Here is a 26,858-nt window from a genome sequence, read left to right as displayed (position 1 = left end):
TCCAATTCAAGGCTATAGCATTTTTATTTAACCTCGTCACCCTTGTATCTGAATCTCTTATCTCTCATACCAAAAATGCTGATATCCAGTGACACCAACATAAGTACTTTTGCTTTATCCACAACACCCACACAACTCAGCAGCAATAGGATGGCTGAAAACAGGTTGGTTTTGTTTGTTTTTTTAATTTGGCAGGTTTTGGTTGTTTTTTGTTTTTGTCTTTAGATTATATCCCACTAAGAAGGTATAGTCAAGTTACTGTTTTAAAACCATTAGAAATAGTTTTTTTCTGTGGTTGTGTCACCAACTTACTATGTAGTTTTTTTTTCTTTTAATCTTTTGGGAGTGCGTTTTAAAAATAATTTTTGTTTTGTAATCACATAAAATACTTATGGTTTCAAAGCCAAATCTACAATAGAGGTATGTAATATGCAAAAGAGGTATAGTCAGAGAAGTTTAACTTCTGTTCCTCTCTCGTCACTCTGTTCTTTTCCTCCTTCATAGGTAATTTTTAAAAATGTGCATTTGTCATTTCATTAGAAAAATAAAGGTAAATACATATGTGTATTCACATTTTCTCCCACCAGCTCCTCAGGTAAATGGTAGCATTCTTTTTTTAAAAGATTTTATTTATTTATTTGACAGAGACAGAGAGAGAGGGAGCACAAGCAAGGGGAGTATGGAGGGAGAAGCTGACTTCCCGCCGAACAGGGAGCCCGATGCGGGGCTTGATCCCAGGACCCTGGGATCATGACCTGAGCTGAAGGCAGATGCTTAACAGCTGAGCCACCCAGGTGTCCCAAATGGTGGCATTCTGAATGCACTTTTCTCTCCTTTTTTCTCATTTTGTACCTTGTAAAAAGATCACTTCTAGCAGTGTCTGGGATCATCCTCATTTCTCTATAGGAACAGCATAGTTAGTACTCCATTGGATGGATGGATTATGGATTATTCAACTGATCTTATACTGATGGCCACTTAGATTGCTTCCAGTGTTGCTATTACAAATGGTGTTGTAATGAATATTCTTATGCATGTGCCTTTCTGTATTTTTACCATTATACCATTGGGATAGATTTTTAGAAGTGGAATTGCTGGGTCAGAGAGTAAATTTAGATGTAATTTTGTTAAATGGTGTCCGATTCCCCTCCACAGGGGTTGTGCCAGTTCACATTCCCGCATGTGAGAGTGCCTGTTACCTTACACCTTCACCAATGGAATGTGTTTGTCAAACTTTAAAAATTATTTTAATCGAAGTTATAATGCACATCGTAAAATAGTTTGTAAGCACTCGTGATGGAGAGCATTGATTCTGTACTCTATCCCCCCAAGAACCTGTATTAACAATTTTACTTCCAGTTCTTCTGATGGTTAACCCATAATCCCTAGGTAAATCTTCACTTAATTTAATCTTAGGCAGTATTTGTTGACTCCCTGAAGTGAAAGATGAGTACCTTTATAGTAATTCTCTCTTCCTCTTCCAGTATTTTATGTGTTTATATTATTTCTAATTTTTTAAAAAGATTTTATTTATTTGAGAGAGGGAGAACACAATCAGGGAGGAGGGGCAGAGGGTGAGGGAGAAGCAGGCTCCCCACTGAGCAGGGAGCCTGATTCGGGGCACGATCCCAGGACCCTGGGATCATGACCTGAGCCGAAGACAGATGCTTAACCAACTAAGCCACCCAGGCACCCCTATTATTTCTAATTCTTATAGTGGTTTTATTTTGATATTGCTACTTAACCCTTCTTATTCCATTAACTTTCAACAGTGTCTCTTTCATAGTTCTCCACTCTCTAGGAAGGATACCTCTTGTTTCTAGTTTCTCTAAGCTGTACTTTTACTTTTATGTGGTTATTTTAGTTCTGATCCATGGCCAGAACCAAGTCTTTTATTATTTATCCTTAAGTCTGAAAATTAAATATTATGAGTGTTTAAATAAAAATGTTATTACGAGTATTTAAATACTATTCAACATAGGCCAGGTAGGGTGCTGGAAATCCTTTTCTTTTTGGTGTATTGCCATCGCATTTGAAGGAGAATGTTTTTAACATCAGGGTTATATAAATGTTTTTTTCTTACAATCCATCCAGACTTAAAAGTTATACTCTATATGCTAATACATAGATTAGTTTTCCATTTATTTGCACAAAAAGCACAGGGGGACACCCACCCTGTATAGATAGCAGTCCAGGGTGTCACATGGGTCCTTCCATCCTCATGTTGGCAGACAGAAGCCTCTACTTTGCAGTCTTTGTGGGGGCTGGGGTACTTTTGTGAGCATGAGACTCGGCTTTGACTTTGACCTTGTTGGTAGCCTCAGAGCAGCAGGGTAGTGTGGTAATAAGCATGTCTCTCCAAAAAAAAGGGGGGGGGCATGTCTCTCAAACTTGCGACTGATGCCTTTCAGGACCTTGAATTTGCCAAAAGCCTCAATGGTTTCATTTTATTGGTCTACATCTTCTTTAAATCTTTCCTGTGTTTCTTGACAAAAGTTTAAAGTTCTTACGAACTTAGGTTAAGGAGGTAGAATCTATCTTTATGATTAGGGCTTACTGATACCATTCTGTGCCATTTTGGAACTGTGTGGACTTGCAGTCTTAAGGTTTTTCTTTCTTTTTTTTTTTCTTCTTGATGGTTTCTTCCTACTTTCCTGTTCTGATCTGTGCAAAGTTAGCTACATTGTTGTAATCCTGGAATGTCCCTTCACCATGTTGCTATTTCATTGTTTCCTGGCCCCTGTGTTCTTTTGTTTCATTTGCCAGAGTACATATTCAAGTTCTTATAGGAGACAGCCACAGCAGTGGACTTGCAGAAAGGGTGCATTTGAGTTTTTGCATGTCTGAAAAATGTCTGCTTTCTCACACCTGATTGATAATTTGTATGGTGCTAGAGTTCTAGGCTAAAAAAATTGCCCCCAGAACTTTGAAGAAAATTTCCTCCTGTTTTTAGCTGGCTTCCTCTGACATTGCTTCAGTAGGGGAAGGGAGCACTTTGCCTTCTTATTGCCAATTGTGGTATATATGTAGGGTCCCTGTTCAGGCTTCCTTAACACCAGGGTGGGAAGTTCCCTTTTACTAGGTGGTAGGTGGGAATTCTGATTCTCTAAGAGGCCTCCACTGATACCTCTCTAGCTGGGTAGAGTAGTGGCTTTTTTTTTTTAATTGATTTATTTTAGAGCACATGTGTGCACGCACATGGGTGGAGGGAAGGGGCAGGGAGAGAGGGAGAGAGGGAATCCTCAAGCAGACTCACCTCTGAGCACAGAGCCCAGTGCGGGGCTCGATCCAATACCCTGAGATCATGACCTGAGCTGAAATCAAGAGTCAGCTGCTTGACTGACTGAGCCACGGAGGCACCCCTAGAGTAGTGCATTTTTGCTGCTCTCACCACAGTTTCAGTTACTGCCACAGGAGAGTGGAAGTCCGCATTATCCACATTCTCCACTGAAACCACATTGAGGGGGTCCTCGTTACTGCTGGGGATGATGGAAGTCCCACCCCCTACTTGACTTTCTTGGCAGTGGTGGGTGGATGGGATTCTTCGTTACAGCCTGGCCAAGGTAGAAATTTGGTTTCCTCCCTGCTTGTCCTTTGCTGGCTTGAGTGGAGGTGAAACCACACAGGTTTTTCTGTGGTGTTTGGCTGATGCTTGGTGTTTTTTTTCCCTGTTGCTGACTTGTCAGGCTGTCCCTTTTCTGGCCCTTTGGCTGACTTTTGTTAGAGGTTTTTTAGGTCTGCATCAATTGGTATTTATGGGTTGCCAGTTTTAGTCATGAATGGTGGTTGAATTTTATCAAATACTTTTTCTACATCTATTGAGATGATATGATTTTTCCCATTAATGTAAGTGACATTTATTTTCAAGCGTTAAACTAACTTTGCATCCCTGGAATAAACCCATTTGGTCATGATATATGATCCTTTTTATACATATTGCTGGATTCAGTTTCCTGATATTTATTTTATGGTCACATCTATATTCATAGGAGATTTTTGGCTGTAATTTTCTTTTCTTGTAATGTTCTTGATTTTGGTGTCAAGGTCATGCTGGCCTCATAAAAAGGAAAGAGGATTGTATTTTAAAAAAATAGAAGTGTGGTTTTTTTTTTTTTTTTTTTAAAGATTTTATTTATTTATTTGACAGAGATAGAGACAGCCAGCGAGAGAGGGAACACAAGCAGGGGGAGTGGGAGAGGAAGAAGCAGGCTCACAGTGGAGGAGCCTGATGTGGGGCTCGATCCCGGAACGCCGGGATCACGCCCTGAGCCGAAGGCAGGCACCTAACCGCTGTGCCACCCAGGCGCCCCTAGAAGTGTGGTTTTTAGTATAAAAAGTTATCAGTGACTGCAGCTTTTTGGATGAGCATTGAATTTAGGAAAATTAAGTATTACTCATAAGCAATGGGAATAGGGAAATGCTTATCTGTGTTTCCCTATAATAAGGAATAGGTAATCTCTCTCTACCCCCCTCCCCCCATTATATACACATATTTATTTTATTTTGGCTGAATAATCCCATGTCAAGTTAAGGCCATCATGGTATTTTATCTGCATTATTTCCTAAGAACAACTGTATTCTTTTATATATTTCCTAAGAACAACTGTATTCTTTTATATTTATATATATATATAAAATGAGGATACTTTCATCATCATCAAGAAATTTCACGTTCATACAACATTATCTAATAAACAATCCATATTTAAATTTCCCCAGTTCCAATAATGTCCTTTGCAGCTGTTTGCTTTTGAGCCTGGGTCCAATTAGGGATCATATGTCACATTTAGTTGTCATGTCTCTTGTTCCCTTTTATCTAGAACAGTTCTGCCCCCCGCATTTTGGTTCTGACATTGACTTATTAAAGTATCCAAACCAGTTGTTTTATAGAATGTCCCACATTTAGAATTTGTTTCATTGTTTCCTCATGCTGAAGTTCATGTTTAAAACATTTTGGCAACAATACCATAGGTAATGTGTCTAATGCCATGCATTTTTATTCTCCTTGGAGTTACTCTTTTTTTCTTCCATCCTTTTTTAAAAGGCTTTTATTTGTTGTCTTTCTTATCCTCTTGTAGCTTTCTGTTCCTGTTTTGTAAAAGTCATGTTTTTTTTGTTCTATTTAAGGATACCAGTTTCCTGAAACATATTTCTTAATCGTTTTCAGAGATACATTCTTCTAAGAGATGATGTTCTCTTTCCTCCATTTGCAGTATTTTTAAAAGGTCTTTTATTTTCTGTAGGCCCTTGAGCAAGGTGAGCTCTATCGAGATTTGTTGTTTGCCATAGGGGGGGTGAGTGGATTACCATGGGCACTGTTCTTTGTGCCCTAGGTGGCTGTCAGGTCCCCTTCTCAGATCTTGTATCTGAAGAACTGGTTCATATTCACTGTTCCAGTTGAATTCCTAGTGACTAGCAGGTATTTGTGCTACTGAGGTAAAATTTTATTCCCTCACTGCCTGATACTCTCCTATTCTGAACTAAAGACCTATAGAAAAAACTAAAACTCTGAGTATACTCTATTAGAGTTGTTCTTATCTTTGTTCTCAGTGTCCTTTTTGTGTGTAATTATTTTAACCAATAGAACTCATTTTAAAAGTAACTCGAGATTAAGTGGCTCCCCTACCTATTAAAAGTGTGAGTGTCTGATCCACGAGTGTAACCAGGATTGAAGGGCACAGTGACTGAAGGTGGGGAGACCACTTAACCTATTATAATAGAAGAGGGGTAATGAGGATTGCTATTTGGATATTTCCTTTTGGTTTGCATCACAGTATCTTTTAAGAGTCCAGTTATCAGTGATAGTTGTTAAGAAGTGTAGGTATCAGAAGATTAGAAAGTCTTCACAACCAGATAGATGATGGCTGTAGGGTTTGTAGCCTGGGTGACAGAAAAAGGTGGCAGAGCTAGCATTAAAAAGAAGGAAATTGAGATTTTCTGGGTTTGATTTTTTTTTTCATTGCTTTGATTTGGGTTCTGTTGAGTGTGAGTTTTACCATCCATGGGGTGTTCTCCAGCGACAGTTGAAATTTTGGACCTGAAGGTCATTGGAGAGGTGGGAGCTAAAGATAGAGTTTGGTAGTCAATTACAGAGTGGTGAGTAGTGAGAACTAAACACATCTCATGAATCCTAAGTAGGCAGGTGGAAGGCAGGAGGGAGGGAAAGATCAGTAAGTTGTTGGAGACCTCTCACCTCCGAAATCCAAACATCAAGTCCCGTTGATTCATGTACTTGCCTCCTCCTCCACTGCTGTCCTCTTGGTCCAGGCCACCATACTTTCAGCATAATGGCTGTAATTCCTTCCGACGGGGTTCTTTACCACTCTTGCTTCTCTCCAGTCCTATCTCTACAGTATCCAGAGTGAGCCTTCCAAAGGAAAAATCTGATCAGGTCGGGTCACTGTTACTGTTCTTGTTTTTCCCATGGTCTATAAACTTCATGAAGTCAGGTACTATAAAAGCCTTGTTCACTATTAAACCTTGAGTGACTTGCACAGAATGAGGCATGTAGTAGGTACTCAGTTAATACATACTGAATAATTAAATGAATGTTTAATACAGTGTAGAAGTTTGGTGTTGGTTGGGTTTCATCTTAAAAGAGTATATTTAACTCACTATTTGTGATTGTTCCGAATAACTGATGATCCCCAAATCATGTGGTTTTGACAGATCCCTTTGGGATTATAAATATTTATATTTATTTTTCTGAGGCTAATGTTGTTATGCTTTATTCCTGGAGTAAATACTGATAATCAGCAGAGAAAGTCCAGAATGTGTTGATTTAAGTGGAAGATGCAGCCTGGATGTGCCTCACTTGTGGTGACTACAATATAAAGTCATTTATCCTTATACTGATCACTGAAAGTTGTTTCTCCTCTACCTATGAGATAGTTATTCTCTTTGGTGCCAGAGGATGGGTAGTCACAGCCTGGAATTAAAAAGGAAGAAATTTATAGTGTTCTGATGGCCTACTTCTTAACGTTTTCTCTGGCAAATTGGCCTCACCTTTCCTACCTTGGTCTGACTTCCTCATTGGAAAAGTTTCATATTGCGTAGGAAAGAACAATTTAGCAGGAATATGAGTTGCACATTATTAGCTCAGTGCTGCTCAAACATGTTCAGGTGATGGAGTACCTAAAAGTCATGGTATTGTGTGGAATACTCTGAAATATTTATACATTAAATGTCAAACTACATTTTCCCCCCAAATCAGATATTTTATATTATATTTTAGAATAGACAGAATAGGAGTGAGAAGGGCTTAAGAAAAATTTATGGTAGGAAAACTTAAAGTAGATTACGTTATTTTTTCATGCAAATTGGGAAGTAGCCATTTTTGGCCCTTCAGTCTAGTTCCTAAACCTGCAGTGATTTAAGTAGCATAACTGGAGAACTGTTAAATTAAATTGAATATGGGGGAGAGAAGAGGAACTAAAGTAAAAGGTGACGATATCAAGGTTTTCAATTTGGGAGCATCAAAACCTCATGGACAGAAACTGGTGAGTCAGGAGGGGGAACTGGCAGGTCAAGAAGAATGACTTTGTTTGACTGTAAACTAATGATAGGGCTGAGGAGAAGAACACAACAGGCAGTTAGAAGGTGGGCTTAGTGCCTGTCATATAGTAAGGCCGTGAGTAAATATTGGATGCCACTGTTATTAGGAAGAGAGCATAGAGATTTGGAAATCATTGGCACGGAGGAAGAAAATGAAGCTATGAGAGTTGTTTTCAGGCTGAGTATAGCAAAGCACAGTTCAAGGTTTGAACCTAGGGGGAAAGAAGAGACTTAGATAAGCAGTGGAGAATGCTGTGGGGCTGTCAGTAGAAATGGGAATCCAGAGGAGACAATGTGGTTTAACAGTGAGTTGTGGATGTCCTTTGAGAAAATGGTTTTGGTATGATATGCATTAATTCATTCATGCAAGGCAGGAATCTAGGTGTTCTCTTCAATATCTGCCATATTACTTGTCCCTTCAGTATTATGATAAAGTGCTGTCAAATTTACCTTCCTAAGTAGGACACAAAAGTGAAACTATACAAGAGTAATTGATACATTAGACTATCAAAATGAAAATCTTTTGCTCATCCAAAGAGACACTCTTTAGGGAAATGACAAGTCACTGAGTTCTAAAAACTCAATTTATAAACTCTTACAACTCAGTAAGACAAACAATCCGATAAAGAAAAATGGGCAAAAGATTTGAACACTTTATCAAAGAAGATCTACAGATGGCAAATAAGCTTATGAAAAGATGCTTAACATCATTAGTCATTGGGAAAATGCAAATTAAAACTACCTTGAGAAAGCTCTGACACATCCAGTAGAATGGCTAAAATTAAAGAGACTTACATTATGAAGTGTTAGTAAAAATGTGGAGCACCTGGCACCCTCATGCTTTCCTGATAGACTCAGAGATGGGCCTTGGTGTTCAAAACCAACTTTATGGGGTCATCTTCCTGAGCTTCCCTCCTTCTGTTATCTCCCTAGTTCCCTGGGGCTCCCCGTTAGTTCTGTTGGCCAGAAAACGGGGGCTTTATTTATCCTGTTCTGCTGTGCACTTCCCACGGCTACATCTGTAGTTCAGACCTGGCAGTGGGAGGACACAGAGGAAAGGAAAGTAATTGGGATTTGCCCCATTCTCTTAGGGTTACATTACTGTTTGGAAAGGAATGTTTTTTTTTTTTTTTTTTTTTTTTTTGAGGAAGGTTCTTCACTTACTGCTTTAGGTTTCTGTATGTTCTCCTGCTTTCCCATTCCTTGAGCCTGAACTAGAATGCTTTTCCTGGAACTCTGTCTATGCTGTTGTCAACTTCCAGTTTTTGTGCTGCGTTATGTCCATGCTGAGTGATACCAGACGAAAGAAAATGGTAAACGTATGGTTTATCACTGATTTGGTGAGATTTTGAATTCTAGTCTTTTTTTTTTTTTTAAAGATTTTATTTATTCGACAGAGATAGAGACAGCCAGCGAGAGAGGGAACACAAGCAGGGGGAGTGGGAGAGGAAGAAGCAGGCTCCCAGCGGAGGAGCCTGATGTGGGGCTCGATCCCATAACGCCGGGATCACGCCCTGAGCCGAAGGCAGATGCTTAACTGCCGTGTCACCCAGGTGCCCCTTGAATTCTAGTCTTCTATCCCAATCCGTCTACTATTGTTTACCTTTTTTGGTTCCTCACATAGGTGCTCCGTGAGTTCTACCCTGGTTGTATAGATGTATTTTATAGCTGTGAGAGACAAGGTGGAGTGTGCCTACTATATTTTACTTGGAAGCAGAACTTCCAGATTTCTTTTTATTTATCCTGCTCTGCATTCATTGGACTCCTTGAATATGTGAATATGTAACCATTGTCAGTTTTGGAAAATTTTCAGTTCTTTTCATACCAAGAACTAAGTGAAGATGGGAATCCAAAAAGGTAAATAGAGCCTTAAAACCAGCTTGGGTTGTGCCCCATTCTCTTTACCTCTTCTGGAATATTGACTAGTCTTAGAATTTCTGGATCTTTGTCTTTTGCTTTTTTATAATTTCTGTCTCTAAACACTGTTCTGTATAATTTCTGTAAATTCACTAATTCACTTTGGTTGTGTCTCTAATTAACGTTGGTTGTGACATTTCTGCTCTTAGCCAACCATTGAGTTATTTTTTTCTTATTTTGATATATACTTTGTTCTTTTTCAATTTTGCTTGATCATGTTGTAGTTTTACTCTTTACTCATTTTCAATCCTTTTATTTCCTTAAGCTTATTGAACATTCCATGTCCTGTCTCTCATAATTCCAATATCTGAAGTCTTCAAAAGTCTGATTCTGCCATCTTTTATTTCTGAGTTTCTTATTTATGGGCTTTGTTTCCCGGAGGGTTCTAATTTTTGCCCACAAACTATTTCTTGAAACTGTGTGTGTGTATGTGTGTGTGTATGTATGTATGTTTAGGCCAAGGTTGAAGTGAATTTTTCCAGAGAAGGTTTACATATTTTTTTGCTAGTGTTCTGTGGCCACTTTCAGTTTGTGACCACTTCAACTTGCATTCCTGGGTTGAGGTTTTTGGCCATTCGGTAGCAGTCCCTTGTGAGGGCCAGCTTGTGGTTGAACTTGCAGGAAGATTGCCAAGGTTTGAGAGTAATTGTTTTCATTATAGTTCCTGAGAGGTGTATGTGTGTGGATGGGTTTCTATCTTGATCACCTTTGTAGTCCCAGTTTAAATTATGAAGGAGGAGCATATATTATACTTTCTCCCTCAGGCTGGATGTTACTTTTGCCTTGTATTCCTTGAGCGCCATTTAATCGGAAGAGTGAATCTTGCATTGGGCAATGTAAATGCCTTCAAGGGGAAAGCTAGTTTTTGTGTTTCGCTTTTTACCGTGTTGGGTTCTTAACTTCATTAAGTTCTTCATCTGAATCTTCCTTATTTCCTTCCAAGCTCGTCAGTGTATGTATTTGAGAAGATAAAAACATCCGTTATTTACAATTGTTTTTAGTAGAGGATCAGAAGTGTACTTAGCTTGTCATATTGCCAGAAGTGGAATTCACGGCTACAGTTTTTCCAAGTTTCAACCTGATTTAGTTACTCTTCTTCAGACTTTACACGAACACTTACACCTCTGTATTTTTATCAGGCCATTTCCCCTGCTTGAAATCTCCTGCCGCCCCCCCCCCCCCCCCCCCCCAGCCAAATCCTGTTCACTCTGCAGTGTTCACTTCAAGTTCTCCCTGTTCAAGAGAAGCATCACAGAGTGTCCTAGCTCGGTAGTTCCCAAATGTTCGGAATGTTTGCATCAATAAAATCTTAAAAACAAGTTTTGTGGAACCAGAAAGAAGTGATTATCTCCCATCATCATTATTTTTGAAAAGAAATTATATTTTTATAGCAAAGAGCAGGAAGAACATGTCAGATTAAGGACGGTTTTAAAAACTGAATTAAATACTTTTGTATGGAAAACACACTGTACTGTCCCTTGCTCTCCTCCTCATTTCGGTGTTGTCTGTAAAGAGCCTCATTGTAGACTGTCCACAGGTAGTCAGACCCATGGCCTTCGGCCAGGATGAGGGTGCAAGTTGCAAGCCCACAGCGTTTTGTTTTACCAATTATGTGGCACCTAGTCATGTATTTCCTCATGGCAGCTCATGTTTGACTGTTTACTTTTGCATTTTATTATGTTTTATCTCCTTGACTAGGTTGTAAGCTCCTTAAGAGCCATTATATGTATGTATTTAGATTACTCATAAATATGTGTTGAATGAGTTAAATTTAGATGCCTCTGATGATAGTCGAAACCTAAAAATATTTATAGAGCACACATTTGAGTATATCACAGCTTTGAATGTTGTTTATTTCTTGAGGAAAAAGAAGTTTTAATATGAATCATGAGTCTCTTATTCATCTCACTTCTCCTCAGGGAAATTCATTCAATTAACAAACTTACTGACTGCTTGTTAAAAGCCAGGCCTTTTGTTAGAGGCTGAGAATACAAAGTTGAAGTGAAACAGGGTTCCAGTCCAGTGGGTAATGTGTACGTATAAGTAGAAAGCATGGAATACCTCCTGGGAAACCTTATAGGAGAGCTTTGAAACAAGTCTTGTGACAGCGTAGAGAGAGCCGCTGAGTTTCGTAAGGAAGTCAGAGAGGCCTCGAGAGGAGGAGGCATTTGTTCATTTATTCATTGATTTCAGCAAATATCTCCAGTGCCTCCTGTTTGCTAAGCACTGTTGTAGATACATCTTAAGTGAGTATGATGTTTGGTGAGAGAGCACATTTTAGGAAGGAAATCGTGATGAAGAACGTAACCTTTTGAAGTCACAACAGACCTGGGTTTGAGTTCATACACAGCTACTTACTAGATAATTGTCCTTGGAGCAAGCTATTTAAGTTCTCTACGACTATTTTGTAAAGTCCGCAAACACTCCCTTACCTCACAGGATTGTCATGTAGATAAAATGAGGTGTGGTATATAAAATGCTCAGCACAGTTCCCAGCCCTTCCGAATTAGCTCAGTAAATGGTAAATATACATAAAAGGCGCAGGTGATTGAGGCCTGACGAGGTCAGTGTGACTGCAGTGCGGGAGGTACGTGTTGTGTGTTGGTAGCTGGTGGTGGCAGAAGCTGACTGAAGGGTCTAGCTGAGGCTCAGTTGCAAACAACCTTGCTTGTCATGCTAATTAGTATCTTTATTTCCCAGTGCATTTGGGAGTCTTGGAGATTCGTGTTATATTTTCGTCTCTCTTTTCTGAACCGTGTTGCGGCATGTAGAATGTTAGCGTAGTAGTTAGGAGCATGGACTTTGGAACCAAAATGCCTGGGTTCTGGTCCCAGCTTCCTCATTTCCTGAGTGTGTGAGCTCAGACAAGTACTTCAACTGTCTGTACCTTAGTTTCTTCACTGGTGAACTGGATAATAAACATACCTATCGTATATGTTTGTTTTGTTTGCATATATGCTTTTTGAACTCTTTTTTTTTTTTTTTTTTTTTTGGTTAAGGTGTGGAACCCTGTGTCAGAGGAGCCTTCTTTAAAATTTAGACATAAAACAGTAAAAGTACAGGTGCCTGGGTGGCTCAGTAGGTTGAGCGTCCGAGTCTCGGTTTCGGCTCAGGTCATGATCTGACGTTTGCTGGATCAAGCCCAGTGTGGGGCTCTGCTGAGCGAGGAGTGTGCTTCTCTCCCTCTGCTCCTTCCCCTGCTCACATGCGTGTGCATGCATGCTCTCTCAAATAAATAAATAAGTAAATAAATCTTTAAAAAAAACCAGTGAAAGTAGATCGATGTGATGGGTCTCTTTCATTCCCCTTCCCTTTTCCGCTAAGGCCTCCGATACACCTCGGCTCTACACTGAAAACCACTACCCTAGAAAAGTGAATGTTGGGGCGCCTGGGTGGCTCAGTCAGTTAAGCATCCAACTCTTGATTTCTGATCAGGTCATGATCTCAGGGTTGTAACATCCAGCCCCACATCAGGCTTCCTGCTCAGCAGGGAGTCTGCTTCTCTCCCTCTCCTTCTACCCCTTCCCCCCAAAATAAATAAATAAATCTTAAAAAAAAAGTGAATGTCTTTCACTTAAGTATTTGTTGAATTGATATTCAGGACAAAGAACTTTTACAAGTTGTAAGCTAGCATTTGTATTAGTCTAAATCAATGTGTATATATATATGTTTAAAGGTTTACTTATTTTAGAGTGTGTGCCTGTAGGGGGAGGGGCAGAGGAAGAGAATCCTTCAAGCAGACTCCCTGCTGAGGTACGGGCGATGTGGGGCTCAATCCCGCGCGCGACCCAAGACCCATGAGATCTGGACCCGAGCCAAAACCAAGAGTCAGAGGCTCAACCGACTGAGCCAGCCAGGCACTCCTAAATCAATATTTTGATATAAAAATCATGAGCCTTCATATTAACAACTATAATATAACTTTGTGTTTTGCAAAAAAAAAAAAGATTTTTGCAAATATTTTTGATTTAAAATGCTAGAGCTACAAGGTGTCAGAACTGGAAGAGATCTTTTAGTGATCTGTTCATAGATGGGGAAATTGGATCCTACAGAGGGAGGTCTTTGAAGCTGTGCTACAGCCAGTCCCCACGTGCTCATGTTTTAGACCTCCTGGCTCTCATTTCTTGCTCCAAGCTGCACAGCTAGTTCATTGCCAGAACCAGGGCAAGCAAGTAGTTTTCACCATTCTAGGACTCCTGCTTTTTATACCTCTTGCTGTTTTACAGTATGCATTCTTGGTGTTAATGTTGACTTTGCCCTGAGGTGTTACTTGGTGAGTCTATGGATTGTTTTGTTCCTCCATTTGTCATTGGAATTCTCAGAGAGTAACTAAGGGCCTGGACTTGGCTCATTAGGTATTCCAAGATGCCTTTCCTTATATTGATAAGTTTTAATGTCTGATTAATTACCATCTATCTGTAAATCTAGAGAATAGGTAAACTATGAAAAATATGTCCTAAATTAAAAATGAATATTATTTACCTGGGTGAGTAAGCAGACACACCATGGCTGAAAATCATTAGGAAAATTAAAGTTGCTTTCCTCTCTGTTAGTGCTCTTTATATTAAGGAGATGGCAGACATTTGAACGGGTGTCCATGGCTGGTCACACAGACCCTGCCCACTCCTGAACACTCACTCAGCTAATAAAGTACCATAATTAGGCCCTTAAAGCACTCCCGCAACCTTTAGGCTCTTCTAGTCTGTCAGGGACCCTACAGACTCTTGCACTGGATTTTCTGTCTCCCTCCTTCTTTCAGTTTTAAGCGCTGTTATTTAAGTGGGTCCTAAACATGGCTGGCTATGCACCAGAATCACCTGGGGAACTTAAAAATTTTTTTTGGGACCCCACTCTAGACCCTCTGAACCAGAACCTCTGGGACCTGGGAATCTGTGTTTTCAAAAAGGTTCTTCAGGTGATTTTGTTGAAACAGGGAACGGACCTAAGTTCCAGAGCAAGTTGTATAAATGATGCCAGCTCTGAGAGTCAATTCTGGATTCTTAGGAGAGAGAATCTGACTCAGCTTGTTTTTAACCCTGGTCCCTTTATGTTCTAAGGGAATATTCCTCTGTTTTGCTTCTTCGTGATGGATGAATTTATAGCAGTTTTCAAGCCATGTTCCCATAGAACTTTGGTGTTACATGAGTTGCTGTTAAAATGGAATGATGCTGGATATTTTCCCGTACGTCTCTCTCTCTCTCTCTCTCTCTCTCACTCACACACACACACACGTAAATGGACAAAATATTTCCATTTTAAGTAAAAATTTCCTTTTTTGAACAGAAATTCTTAATTTTCATGTAATCAAACCCATCAGTTTTTCACATTATGGTTTGTGCTTTTTAAAAGTTTATTATTTTTAGTAATCTCTACATCCCACGTGGGCTCAAACTCAAAATCCCGAGTTCAAGAGTCACATGCTTTTCCAACTGAGCCAGCCAGATGCCCCTGGTTTGTGCTTTTGAAGTCTCATATCTGTAGCTATCCAAATCTATGGTTTTGCTTTTGAACACTAACAGAGAAGGAGTGCACAGAAAAAAGTCCTGAAAGGAGATTAGATGAAAATGGAAGAATTGTAGATAGAAGAGAATGAACTTATCTCAATTTCAATTCCAAATTTTTTCCTACATAGATGGTCATGTTGTCTGCAAATGGGGAGAAATTGATTTCTTCCTTTTCAGTCTGTATGCCTTTTATTTTTCTTGCCTTATTGCCCTGACTTAACTATTTAATGTAATGACAAGGTGGTGAGGGTGGATGGCCTTGCTTTATTTCTAATCTTAGAGGGAAAGTATTCAGCCTTTCACCATTAAGTATAATGTTAACTATAAGTTTTTCATAGAGGTCCTTTATTAGCTTGAGGACGATCCCCTGTATCCCTAGTTTTCTGAATTTTTATTATGAATGTGTGTTGAATTTTATGAAGTGCTTTTTCTGCATCAATTGATATTATAATTTTGATTTTTCTTTTTTAGCCTATTAAGATGGCATAGACTGTATTGATTGATTTTCAGTATTAAGTCAGCCTTGCTTCCCTGGAATAAGTTCACTTGTCATGGCGTATCTTGTTGAATTCTGTTTACTAATATTTTTGTAAGGATTTTTGTGGCTAAAAGGATATCGATCTATAGTGTGTGTGGTGTGTGTCTAGAATTTATATTTTTGGTACTGTCTTTGCCTGGTTTTGGTATTAGAGTAATACTGGCCTTGTAAAATGAATTGAAGTGTTTCATCTTGTTTTCTGGAAGATACTGTATAGAATTGGTATTTTTTTTAATTGAAATATTTTTATTTTATGTGCAGTGAGTTAACATTAGGGTAGGTATCTTGGGTATCTGCAGTAGGTAGGTCTCTTGGATGACCCATTCAAGGAAGTTCATTTAATCCAACTTAATGAAGCCTGTATCCCTTGAGTACTGACAGAAACCCTGGGGGCACATATTGAGGCCGTATATCAGGATCAGACCATGCAAGTTTGAACAGATGCAACAAGAACGCTGGCCAGATTTCCTCAGATGGCTCCAGTAGAACTGCTGGTGACCCATCTTTCCCTCTTAGATGCAACAAGGCAGAAGGTAGAATTGGTATTAATTCTTTAAGTGTTTAGTAGAATTCTCCAGTGAAACCATCTTCATCTGTTGAGATGATCATTTGACTTATTTAGTTCATGTAGTTACCATATCTGATGCTCTTTATTTCTTGGTATAGGTCCATATTTCCATCTGGCATCATTTCTTTTTGTCTGAAGGACTTCTAACATTTCTTGTAGTACAGGTCTGCTGCTGATGAATTCTTTCAGCATTTGTAATGTCTGAAAAATCTTTATTTTGTCTTCACTTTTGAAATATTCTCTGGGAATAGAATTCAAGGTTGTCAGTTTCTTTTAGTACTTAAAAGATGCTCCTCCACTGTTCACTCATTTGCCTAGTTTCTGACAAGAAATCTGTCATTCTAATCTTTGTTCCTGTGAATGTAACCTGTGTTTCTTGTTCTGCTTTTAAGATTTTCTCTTTAATACTGATTTTGAGCAATTTGATTATTATGTGCCTTAGATTTCTTCCTGTTTCTTGTGCTTGGGGTTTGTTGAGATTTCTGCATTTGTGCATTGTTTTAATCAGATTTAGAAAGTTTTTGATCATTAGTTTTTCTGCCTCCTGCCCCCCTTTGGGGATTCCAATTACTTATATATTTAGGCTGTGTGAAGTTGTTCCGTAGGTCAGTGATGCTTTGAATTTGTTTGAATTTTTCCCCTTTGTGTGTTTCATCTTGGATAATTTCTAGAACAATGTCTTCAAGTTCACTAATCTTTTCTTCAGTGTTTAGTCTGCAGTTAATCCTATTTGGTGGATTTTTCATTGTTTTTATCTCTAGAAATTCAGTTGGGTCTTTTTTGAATCTCCTATGTCTCTTAATTTTGTGAACACTTGGAATACAGTTAGAACAACTGTTTGAATAACCTGTCTTCTAATTCTAACATCTATGTAAGTTCTAGGTTGGCTTTTCTTGTTATGGGTTGTATTTTCCTAATTCTTTGCGTGCCTGGTAATCTTTTTATTGACTGCCAGACACTGTGTATTTAATTTTGTTGGGTGTGGGGTATTTTTGTGTTCTTATGAATATTCTTGGACTTATGGCAGTGATCTGAGGCAATCGAATGTTTTCCATCTCTGAAGAGATTGCTGTGCTTTGCTGCCTGATATTTTGAAAACCATTGTTTCATATATTTCATAAGTTGAGTATGAAAGAGTTTGATCCTCTGGGTTTTAATTTTAAGATTTGTTAGGTGGGATTGAAGCAGTACTCAGCCTAGAACTAATTATTCCCCATTACTAAGGTAATAAATACCCTATTCTATCCAATGCACTGTGAATAATATAAAGAACTTAACAAAACAATTTCAAGGGAGGTGCTGATCTGATGCTTCATCACCCCTGAATACTTCAGTGGGCTTTTCCTACAAACAAGGACATTGTCCTATAAAACCACAATCTAACCATCAAAATCAGGAAATTAACATTGATGCATTACTACATTTAATCCTTAGACCCATTCAAATTTCAGTGGTTTCAGTAATATTTATTTATTTATTTATTCATTTATTTATTTATTATAGCAGAAAGATCCAGTTCAGAATCATACATTGTGTACAGTTGTCATGTCTCTTTGGTTTCCTTCATCTGGAAGAGCTCTTTAGTCTTTCCTTGATTTCTGTGACCTGACACTTTTAAAGTTTACAGACCAGATATTTTTTAGAAGACCCATCAATTTGAATTTATCTGATAGTCTGATGTTTCTTAAGATTAGATTCTGGTGAAGCATCCTTGACAGGAATGTCATGGAAATGATGCTGTTTTCCCACTGCATTCTAACAGTTTGTCTCATTACTTATGTTGATCACTTTAATGAGTTGATTAAGGTAGTTTTTGCTAAACTTCTACACTAAAAAGTTACTCTTCTCCCTCTTGCAATTAGTAGGTGGGAAGTTACTTTGAAACTGTAAATGGTCCATTTCTCATTCAGTTTTCAATTCACTTATTTATATCAATGTGGACTTATGGTTTCCTGTTTTATTTGGTGGGTTAATAATCTGTTAATGTCATTGTTGAATTCGACGCTGAAATTACCCCAGATCTGGCCAGTGGGAGCCTTTTCAAGCTGGTCTTTTGATAGTTGCCATCATTCTTTGAGCACTTCTTTGCTTTCTGACACAATAAGATGTTCCAGCTCATTTTGTACTTTCTCTGCCCCAGCCCTGGAATCAGCTATTTCCCCAAGGAGTTCTGGTTCCTGTTAGAGAAGAGTTGTATTTAGAACTCAACGTCTGGGTACTAGATATACTCATTGCTATTGGGGTGTTGCTGCTATGAGGCCTTGTCAGTGGACAGAGCCGGGAAATATATGAGAGTTTAAAAGTCAGGTTACATTTACACTTTATTTCCTTATCTATATATTTATTGAACACCTTGAGTTCACACTAATACCTCCAATTCAAATCCAACTCTGTAGAATTCATTCTAGTTTCTTGTTAACTTCATTTGTGAGAAAGCAGGCCCTTCTTACTGGTCTTGGGCCCCTTCATCTCTACCCCATATGGATGTTCTCCTCTTTCACCTTGCTTTCCTAGGATTATTGTACCTACTCCGGTGGTTTGATGTGCCCCTGCCCTCCCCACTGCCCTGTGGGTACCTTGCTTGGACTCTGACTCCCCATCATGCTGAACAAGCCTGCCCCAAACCCACATGGCCAAACTCTTCATACCTACCCAGGCTTCCACACCCCACTGTAGGGTGTGCCCTTGTGCTTGGACGTGCTCCTCACCCCCTTGGGCTCTCACACCCTTGTACCTCTGTGGGGCACATTCCTCACTCCACTTATGTTTCAGGCCTGGCCATCCCTGTGTTTGAACACATTTCTCACTCTATACGAGTTCTGGCTCCCCATACCAGGCTGCTCCCCCTGAGCGAATGCCTTCCTTTCTACTTGGATTTGGCATTGTATTGCCAGGCCACCCCTTAGCATGGATAGCCTCCTACCCGGCTCATGTTCTGACATCCCTTGTCAGGGTCCTTGAGGGACATTTTCCTCACCCTGCTCAGGCTCTGACACCCCACACTGGGCCATTGCCCACATGGACATCTACCTTGCTTTGCCTATGTAATAACTTTAGGACTAAATTGTTCAGGAAGAACAGAGGAAAAGTTAGGGAAAGGAAGGCTTTTAAATATTTTTTAAGGACAAAAATGTTAACGAAATAGATACATCTTCGCAAATGTTATTAATATGATTGAAAAGTCTATATTTTACACTGCTTAGCACGGTGGAGAATTTCTTATAACAGTACGGAGAATTGGGGCACTCGGGTAGCTCAGTTGGTTGGGCGTTGGACTCTTGATTGTGCTGAGGTTATGATCTCAGGGTCTTGCCCTCTGTCAGGCTCTGTGCTCAGAGGGGAGTCTCAGAGTCTCTCTCCCTCTCCCATCGCCCCTCCCCCTGCTCTCACAGCACACATTCTCTCTCTAAAATAAATAAATACATCTTTAAAAAAATGTATGGAGTATTGCACATTGCTGAGTGTGCAGACACTGTTTCTCTTCTTGGAACTCAACTAAATTTCTTCCATTACCTTGCTTTGTGCAGGGTGGCACGAGACTCTTTCCATAGGCGTATATGGAAAGGTGAAATGTTGCAACTCCTCGCAGAGCAGGATCTGTGTATCTTTATTAATCTGATCCTGAGAGCATTATTAGAAATGAAAAGTTAAGTGTAAAATCTTGAAACGACTTGTTTGTATAATTACTCAACTAAGTTAATCATTTTCTAACAAGTCTCAACAATGACTGCATTCTTCTATGGAGGTGTTAACTTGTTACGGGTTAGAAAGCACCCTTTGATACAGCATTTTCAGCCTGGAAAAACGGCTTTAATTTCAGAGTTCACTGAAACAAATGGAGACTTGTTGGAAATATTAACACTACCCTTTTGCTTGTTTGTCTGGCTTAAAGGAATCAATGTTTAGTAGGTGATGTTTGCTAGCATGTTCTGAAGTGTATACAGTTTCTCTTGACTATGTTGTCAACTTTAAGACGGTTCAACTGGTATGAAGTTTGAAATTTACCTCAGCTCCCTTAGCATCTAAGTTTGTAACTAAAGAAACAGTGTGGTGAAGTCAGATCATTATAGAGAATAGGTTGCTATTTTGCTTGATAGATATTAGCTGGTTTGAAGATTTGATGGCTGTGAAATGAGTAAGGGGTCCTAACACTGTGTGTGTTTCAATTTGTAGCTCTAAATAGCACTTAAAGGGATGAGGGCCTACATTACAACGTGGTTACCATATGCAGCAAAGATTCATTTTTATGAGGAGTTAGTGTTATATTTTTCTCCTAATCTCATAATATGTTGTAATTGAAGAAAAGTAGATCCTAATTGAAAGCTGATGATCCAGCAGAGTGATCAATAGCATGATACTCTAAAACAACAACAACAAAAAAACCCATTAAGCTTTCCTGCTGCCTGAATATTGTCAAAGCCTTTGTCTGTTTCATGACTTCAAGCTGAGTGTACTTAATCATTTTGAGAACATGGCCCTGAGCACTGAGCATGGCCCTTCCAGTGAATCACTGAGAATTGTGTTCAGAAGAGTGGTATTGAATAGAAATGCTCTCTTGGCTTACTTTCAGGCTTCATTCTCCCAGAAGCAAGAACTGAACAGACCTCCGTTCTTTCAAGCACATTTTAGCTGTTCGTGTGTCATTTTTCTGTATTTAAGAGCCAAGGCTGTTGTCAGCAGGTGTAACTTATTGATACCTTTGACTCTAAAGGAAAGTATCTTTAAAGAGTAACAGTCATGTGTAAGCAGTGTGTATCCAGTAAATTACCTCTTGTCAGAGAGAGAGAAGCAGTTACTGGGAGCTGGAAACCACACGTCAGGTGTTGGAGGAAGACTCATTCACCAAACACTTAACTATGCCAGGTGTCAGACCAGGGTTATGAGAAGACAGTCGGTGCCCTCAAGAAGCTGCCAGTCTAGAGGGGAAGGTGGATATTTAATCAGAGGTATATGGGTGGTTCTCCACTGGCTGCACATTGGAATAAGTTAGGGGAGCTTTAAACAAATACTGGTGCCTGGAGATTCTGATTTAATTGTTCTGGGGTGTGGCCTGGGCATTAGGACTTTTAAAAGCCCCCCCGGGTAATTGTAATTGCATCAGGGTTGAATGTGGTAAGAACAGCAAGAGGGGGGGGGAAGCACAGGGTGCACTGGGAATGTAGAGGAGGGGCACTTAACCCCGTCTGTGCTTTGGGTATGTGGGATTGAGAAAGGCTTCCCAGAAAGGAGGAAATGCCTGAGCTGAGGCTTGATGAATGAATTTGTCAAGTGCAAAAGACTGGAAAGACTGTTCCTTGTAGAAGCGCGTCTGAATAATGTCAATAATGTCAAATGGTAAAGTGGTTAGGGTTTTTGGATGATTCATGTTGATTCTGCTACTCCTTTGCTTTGACTTTGGCTAGTTTATCCTGAATTTCAGTGTCGTCCTCTTTTTTTTTTTTTTAAGTGATAGCCTTTTTAAAAAAGATTTTATTTATTTATTTGTCAGAGCACAAGCAGGGGGAGCTGCAGGCAGAGGGAGAAGCAGGCTCCCTGCTGAGGGAGGAGCCTGATTCAGGACTTCATCCCAGGACCCTGGGATCATGACCTGAGTTGAAGGCAGACGCTTAACTGAGCCACTCGGGTGTCCCAGTGTCCTCTTTAAATTGGGCAAACACATATAGGGTAGTTGAAGATTAACTGAGATAATGCATGTAAGGTGCTTCGCATCATGCCTGGCACATAGAAACAGTCAGTAGTGGAAGTAGTACAGTTAGTGGTGCTCCTAGTGAACCAGAGATGGTTTGTGGAGCGGGCTACAAGTAGTTCTGTACAGCTGGATGCTAGGGTATAGGACTGCAGGAGGTGAGGGTGGGTGGCAAAAAAAAGTTGCTTGGCAGGTAGGCAGGGTTCCAGATCATTGAGGTATAGAAATGTAAGGCAATTAATAGTGGGATATCATGGCAGAACCAGGACATTTCCATGGTAATATGTTAAGCTATATCATAAAGTGTTCTGGGAAAACTTGGGTCCATATTGGAAAATTGGCTCTGAATATGGTATTCTCAGCATCATTACATGTACTGAATTAGCAGTGAGTGTTAATAGGACAGAAATAGGTTTTTCGGTTCCTTTAGCCAAGTAGTTAAAAATATTGAGCATCTTGAAGAGTAATGGAGGAAATAAGCAGTTTCAAGGTAGTCTCAGAGACTCTCTGGAAATTGTTAGTCTTAGTTGTTTATAGACTTAATGAAAATATTAAGAGTCTCTTGGCCATTTGCATTTAGAAGAGACACTTTTAAATTTATTTTTTGATTTGCAGAGAAATAGAAAATGCTTCCATCTGCATTGGCTTCACTGGCCCTTAAAATAACTTATGTATATTTGTTGGTATGTTATATAACTTGTCACAACATTAGTCACCACTTCTTCCATAAGGCAACATGTAAGTGATCATGGATAAGCATGACTATAACTTATAATTATAGTCCAATTTGTTCTTACTGTTCTAGTCAGCTTTTGCCTTTTTTTTTTTTTTAAGAAACTGTCATAATCTTTGGCTCCATGTAATAGAACTCTGGCAACTATTTGAACTGAGTGAAAAACTTAGGTAGTTTTATTATTACTCATTAGGATGAGGCAGTAACTATGGATAGCAACAGAAGAGGAGTAAGCTTCAGTGCTTCTACAAATGCTATTTTTCTCTGAAATCTGTTTTATTGCAAAAGCACTGTTGATTATTAAGGTATACCTTAAGTTTATTTTGTTTTATGTACTAAATTATTTGGAAGAAGAATTCCATTTAACTTGATCAGTGGTTCATTCTTAAAGTGTGATCGCTAGTCCAACAGCATCAGTATTACCTGTTAGTAAACAAGTATTTGGCTACTTGTTAGAAATGCTGATTCTTGGGCTTCCCCGCCCCTGCCAGACTCTGGATTAGCTCTGGAAAACTCTCTTTTCACATGCTGAAGGTTGAGAATCACGGAAGCGTATAATCACTCCTATCATTTGTTGAAGTCTTTCAGACCCTAGGAAAGGCTGGTCTGTACTTCCTGTCTTCCTTCTACTCAGTGGCTATGTCCCAGGCACTGTTTAGGTACCTGGGAAACACTAGTGGGTATGATTGACAAAATCCTTCACTTGCAGTTTACATTCATAGGAGAGAGACTGACAATGACCAAGACTGTAATAGGTATGCTGTGGGAAATTAAAATTAGATGGTAGAGAGTGTATTGGGGAAGGCCTTTCTGAGGAGGTGAAATAGAAGCTGAGTTTTGAATGACAGGAAGGGCTACCTAAATGAAGATCAATGCAAAGGGCCGTTAGATAGGAATGAGTTTGGTGTGTTTGAGGAGCTGAAGGAAGGACAGTGTGCCTGGAGTGCTGTGAGCAGGGGGAAAAAGGTATGAAATGAAGTTGGAGAGAGAGGAAGAGGCCAGATCATGTAGACCCTATAAGGACTTCTGCCCCCTCAGTTTTTGTTTTTCTTTTTGTTTTTTTAATTATAAAATACGTGTGAAATTTACCATCTTAGCCATATTTGTAGTGTTCAGTTCAGTGGTATTAAAGGTGTGCATACTGTCATGCAACCATCCCCATCATCCATCTCTAGAATTAAGACTTTGACTCGGAGTAATAGGGGGTACTTTAGGGAGGTTTTAGGCAGAGGACTGACCTAAACTGACCTTTACAATAAAAGGATTACTGACGACTAAGTTGAAATCTGATCAAAGGAGGGCAAGAGAGGAAGCAGCAAGATCAGTTAGAGTGTTGCAGTCATCGAGGTGAGATGGTGATCTGGCAAGGGTAGTAGGGTTGGGGATGCTGAGAAGCATTCGGATTCTGGATATATGTTGATGATCAAATCAATAGAATTTGCTGATTGTGACATGTAAATGATTGTGGCATATATATATAAAAGAGGAGTCAAAGATGATACCAAGTATTTTTTTGGTCTGAATAATTGGTGGAATTCAAGCGACACAGGTTTGAGGAAGAAAAGCACCATTCGTTAAATTAGAAATGCTTCTTGAATACCCAAGTGGGGATGTTGAGTAGGCAGTGGATAAGGGAATCTGGAGACGGGGAAGAAGTCAGGTTGGAGACATGATTTTGGGGCTTGTCAGCATTTGCGTGGTAATTAAAGCCATGAGGCTGAATGAGATCATCTAAGTAATGAGTAGAGAGAGGGAGAGGTCCAGGACTAAATTCAAGGGTAGGAGAGTTACATGAGGAGGATTTAACAAAGGAGCAGCCAGTAAGGTAGGACAGCCAATAAAGAGTGATATCCTGGAAGGCAAGAGAAGAAAGTGTCTCAAGGCGGGAAAATCTATCAACTGTGTCAAATGCTGATGTCTTACGTCGAGTAAGACAAACCCTGAGAATTGGCCATTTTAGCACATTTTGGCAATGTGGCCATTGGTAATCGTGACAAGTTGTTTTGGTGCTGTGGTGGGTTCAGAAGCCTGGTTGAAGTGTGTTAGAGAAAGGGAGATGAAGCAGAGGCAGTGAGTATAGACAATGTCAGGCCAGTCTTCACTTAGAGACATAGCAGGTCTGTACAAAATGCCTTAACCTAATGGCACAGGTTAATGTATCAGAGCTCCAGTGTTAAAAAATTTATGTAACATCTTTATATGGGCGTGTTTGTTACTTCAATTTTCCAAATGAAATTTTGAGGTGAAATTCAGCCAGTTGTAAAATCAGCTTAAGAAAGCTGTTTATTGAAAAAGTTTTTTTTTTTTTTAATTTTTAAAAATTTTATTTACTTGTCAGAGAGAGAGAGAACAAACAGGGGGTGTGGCAGGCAGAGGGAGAAGCAGGCTCCCAGCTAAGCAAGGAGCCTGACGTGGGACTCGATTCCAAGACCCTGGGATCATGACCTGAGCTGAAGGCAGATGCTTAACCAACTAAGCCACCCAGGTGTCCCAAAGTTTTTTTCTTTTAAAGATTGCTTTATTTTAGAGTGTACAAGTGCAATTTTGGGGGAAGGGGCAGAGGGAGAAAGAGTCCTAAGCAGACTGTGCTCAGCTCAGAGCCCAACGTGGGGCTCGATCCCACAACCCTGAAATTACAACCTGAGCTGAAACCAAGAGTTGGGCACACTGACTAAACCGACTGTGCCACCCAGGCACCGCAAGAAGGCTATGTTTAGGTTTTAGGAGTCTTCCTGATGCTCTTTAAACAGCCTTAGAACATTCCTTTCTTTAGTCAAGCACTCTACTTTGAGATCATTTGAATGAAAGGGATATTTCCATAAGACATTTTCCAGTGTTTGGTGGCCAAACGATGCTGACTTGGTAGACCTTTTTGTATCCTTCCACAGGGAAAACACACAAAAATTGTAAGGCTCTCTTAAAACTTCAGTTTACTTTGTTTTATTTAGACTATTAAGTAAAATACTCTGCTTTACTGTCTGATTTTTAAGATTATACATGACAAGGTATATTTAAATACCTTGAACTTTAGAGCAGCCAACTCTTTTTCGCTGTAGGTACTTGTTTAAAGCAAAAGCTTAAGTTTCTCTTCATTGAAGGAATGGTGATCCTTCACAAGAGAAATAGATTCCTGATTGACAAAACACACTTTTCTACTTCTAAGGAAGTAGAGGGAATTTTTTTTTTTTTAAAGATTTTATTTATTTGACAGAGACAGCCAGCGAAAGAGGGAACACAAGCAGGGGGAGTGGGAGAGGAAGAAGCAGCCTCATAGCAGAGGAGCCTGATGTGGGGCTCGATCCCAGAACGCCAGGATCACACCCTGAGCCGAAGGCAGACGCCCAACGGCTGCACCACCCAGGCGCCCCGGAAGTAGAGGGAATATTAACATATTTTATTGAATCTAAGAGCCATTATTTGTAAAATGCACCATTATATGTATTACTAAGAAAGAAAAAAAAATACTGCATCTAGCATTGTAAGATGCAATAGGTTGTAAGAGATGTGGGAATGTGGGGGAAAAAGTTCATCTTAGAATCAATGAAGCACAGAATTTGAGCTCCAGGAGGGTGAATTCTGGTTCTGGCTGTGTTTCTAACTAGCTGTGGGATCATCGACAAGTTACATAGAATCTCTTTGCCTCAGGTTCCTCACCTGTATGGTGAGAATAATAACTGATCCACCTGTCCTCATAGGATTGTAATGAGGTGGAAATGAATGAATGAGAGTTATTTTGAGAAGTGGAATCTACTGGGCAGATTCAAGGTATTTATTTGATTGAAATTCACCGTTAGATCTGATCAGGTGACTCAAAAGTTTCTGAGCCTTCTTGTTAGGTTTAAAATAGAATTCAGTTATAAACATTTGGAAGTATAACATTTTCTTCTAAACCATTTTCAGTCAATCTGGAAATATCTTTTTTATTGTAGTTTCAGAATCAAAGAGAAAACTCAAAGCTAATATAACCCGATGTTCTTATCATTCAGAATTAACAACTGTTAATATTCTGTTAGTGCTGTGATCTTTTTCAGGCTTATTATGAAATATTTATAACCTAAAGAGGTAAAAGGATATAATAATGAACATTCATATACTTGCTGTTGCCAATAGGTGAAGCCCCCTGTGTGGAAACAGTATCTTATATTTAGATTAGAATCCTGTCTTTGTAATAGTCTAGTGATTTAGGATACTGTTTCTCATTTCAGTCTTTAACACCTATAAATAAGCAAGTTAACTGCGTCATATGTGTTTTATCCTGGAATAGGTGGGAGAAGGTACTTTGTGCTAGTGTTGCCTTGGTTTCAGTTTCCTCAAAATTCTACCTATGGCTTTGGAGATACAGCTGTGTAAATTCAAAA

At 39.4% G+C, this 26,858-nt stretch overlaps 2 protein-coding genes across 5 annotated transcripts in view; one reads left to right on the top strand and one right to left on the bottom strand.

The window, feature by feature from the left end:
- The window catches only part of DENND1A (DENN domain containing 1A), a 489,670-nt gene that overhangs the window by 10,077 nt on the left and 452,735 nt on the right, over positions 1-26,858 (top strand). The gene's annotated exons all lie outside the window — the stretch shown is intronic.
- Positions 15,852-16,016, bottom strand: LOC121103098 (40S ribosomal protein S29-like). Its single transcript, XM_040631860.1, has one exon. It carries the CDS (start codon positions 16,014-16,016, stop codon positions 15,852-15,854), a length of 165 nt encoding a protein of 54 aa, XP_040487794.1.

The sequence above is a fragment of the Ursus maritimus genome, unplaced genomic scaffold (genome assembly GCF_017311325.1).
Source record: "Ursus maritimus isolate PB19 unplaced genomic scaffold, ASM1731132v1 scaffold_17, whole genome shotgun sequence".
In the NCBI taxonomy this organism is placed as follows: domain Eukaryota; kingdom Metazoa; phylum Chordata; class Mammalia; order Carnivora; family Ursidae; genus Ursus; species Ursus maritimus.
This window is presented reverse-complemented; position numbering and strand designations above follow the sequence as displayed.

Bases quoted from the DNA above. Each gene is read 5' to 3' on its own strand.
- LOC121103098 (XM_040631860.1), bottom strand. From the start codon at position 16,016: ATGGGTCACCAGCAGTTCTACTGGAGCCATCTGAGGAAATCTGGCCAG.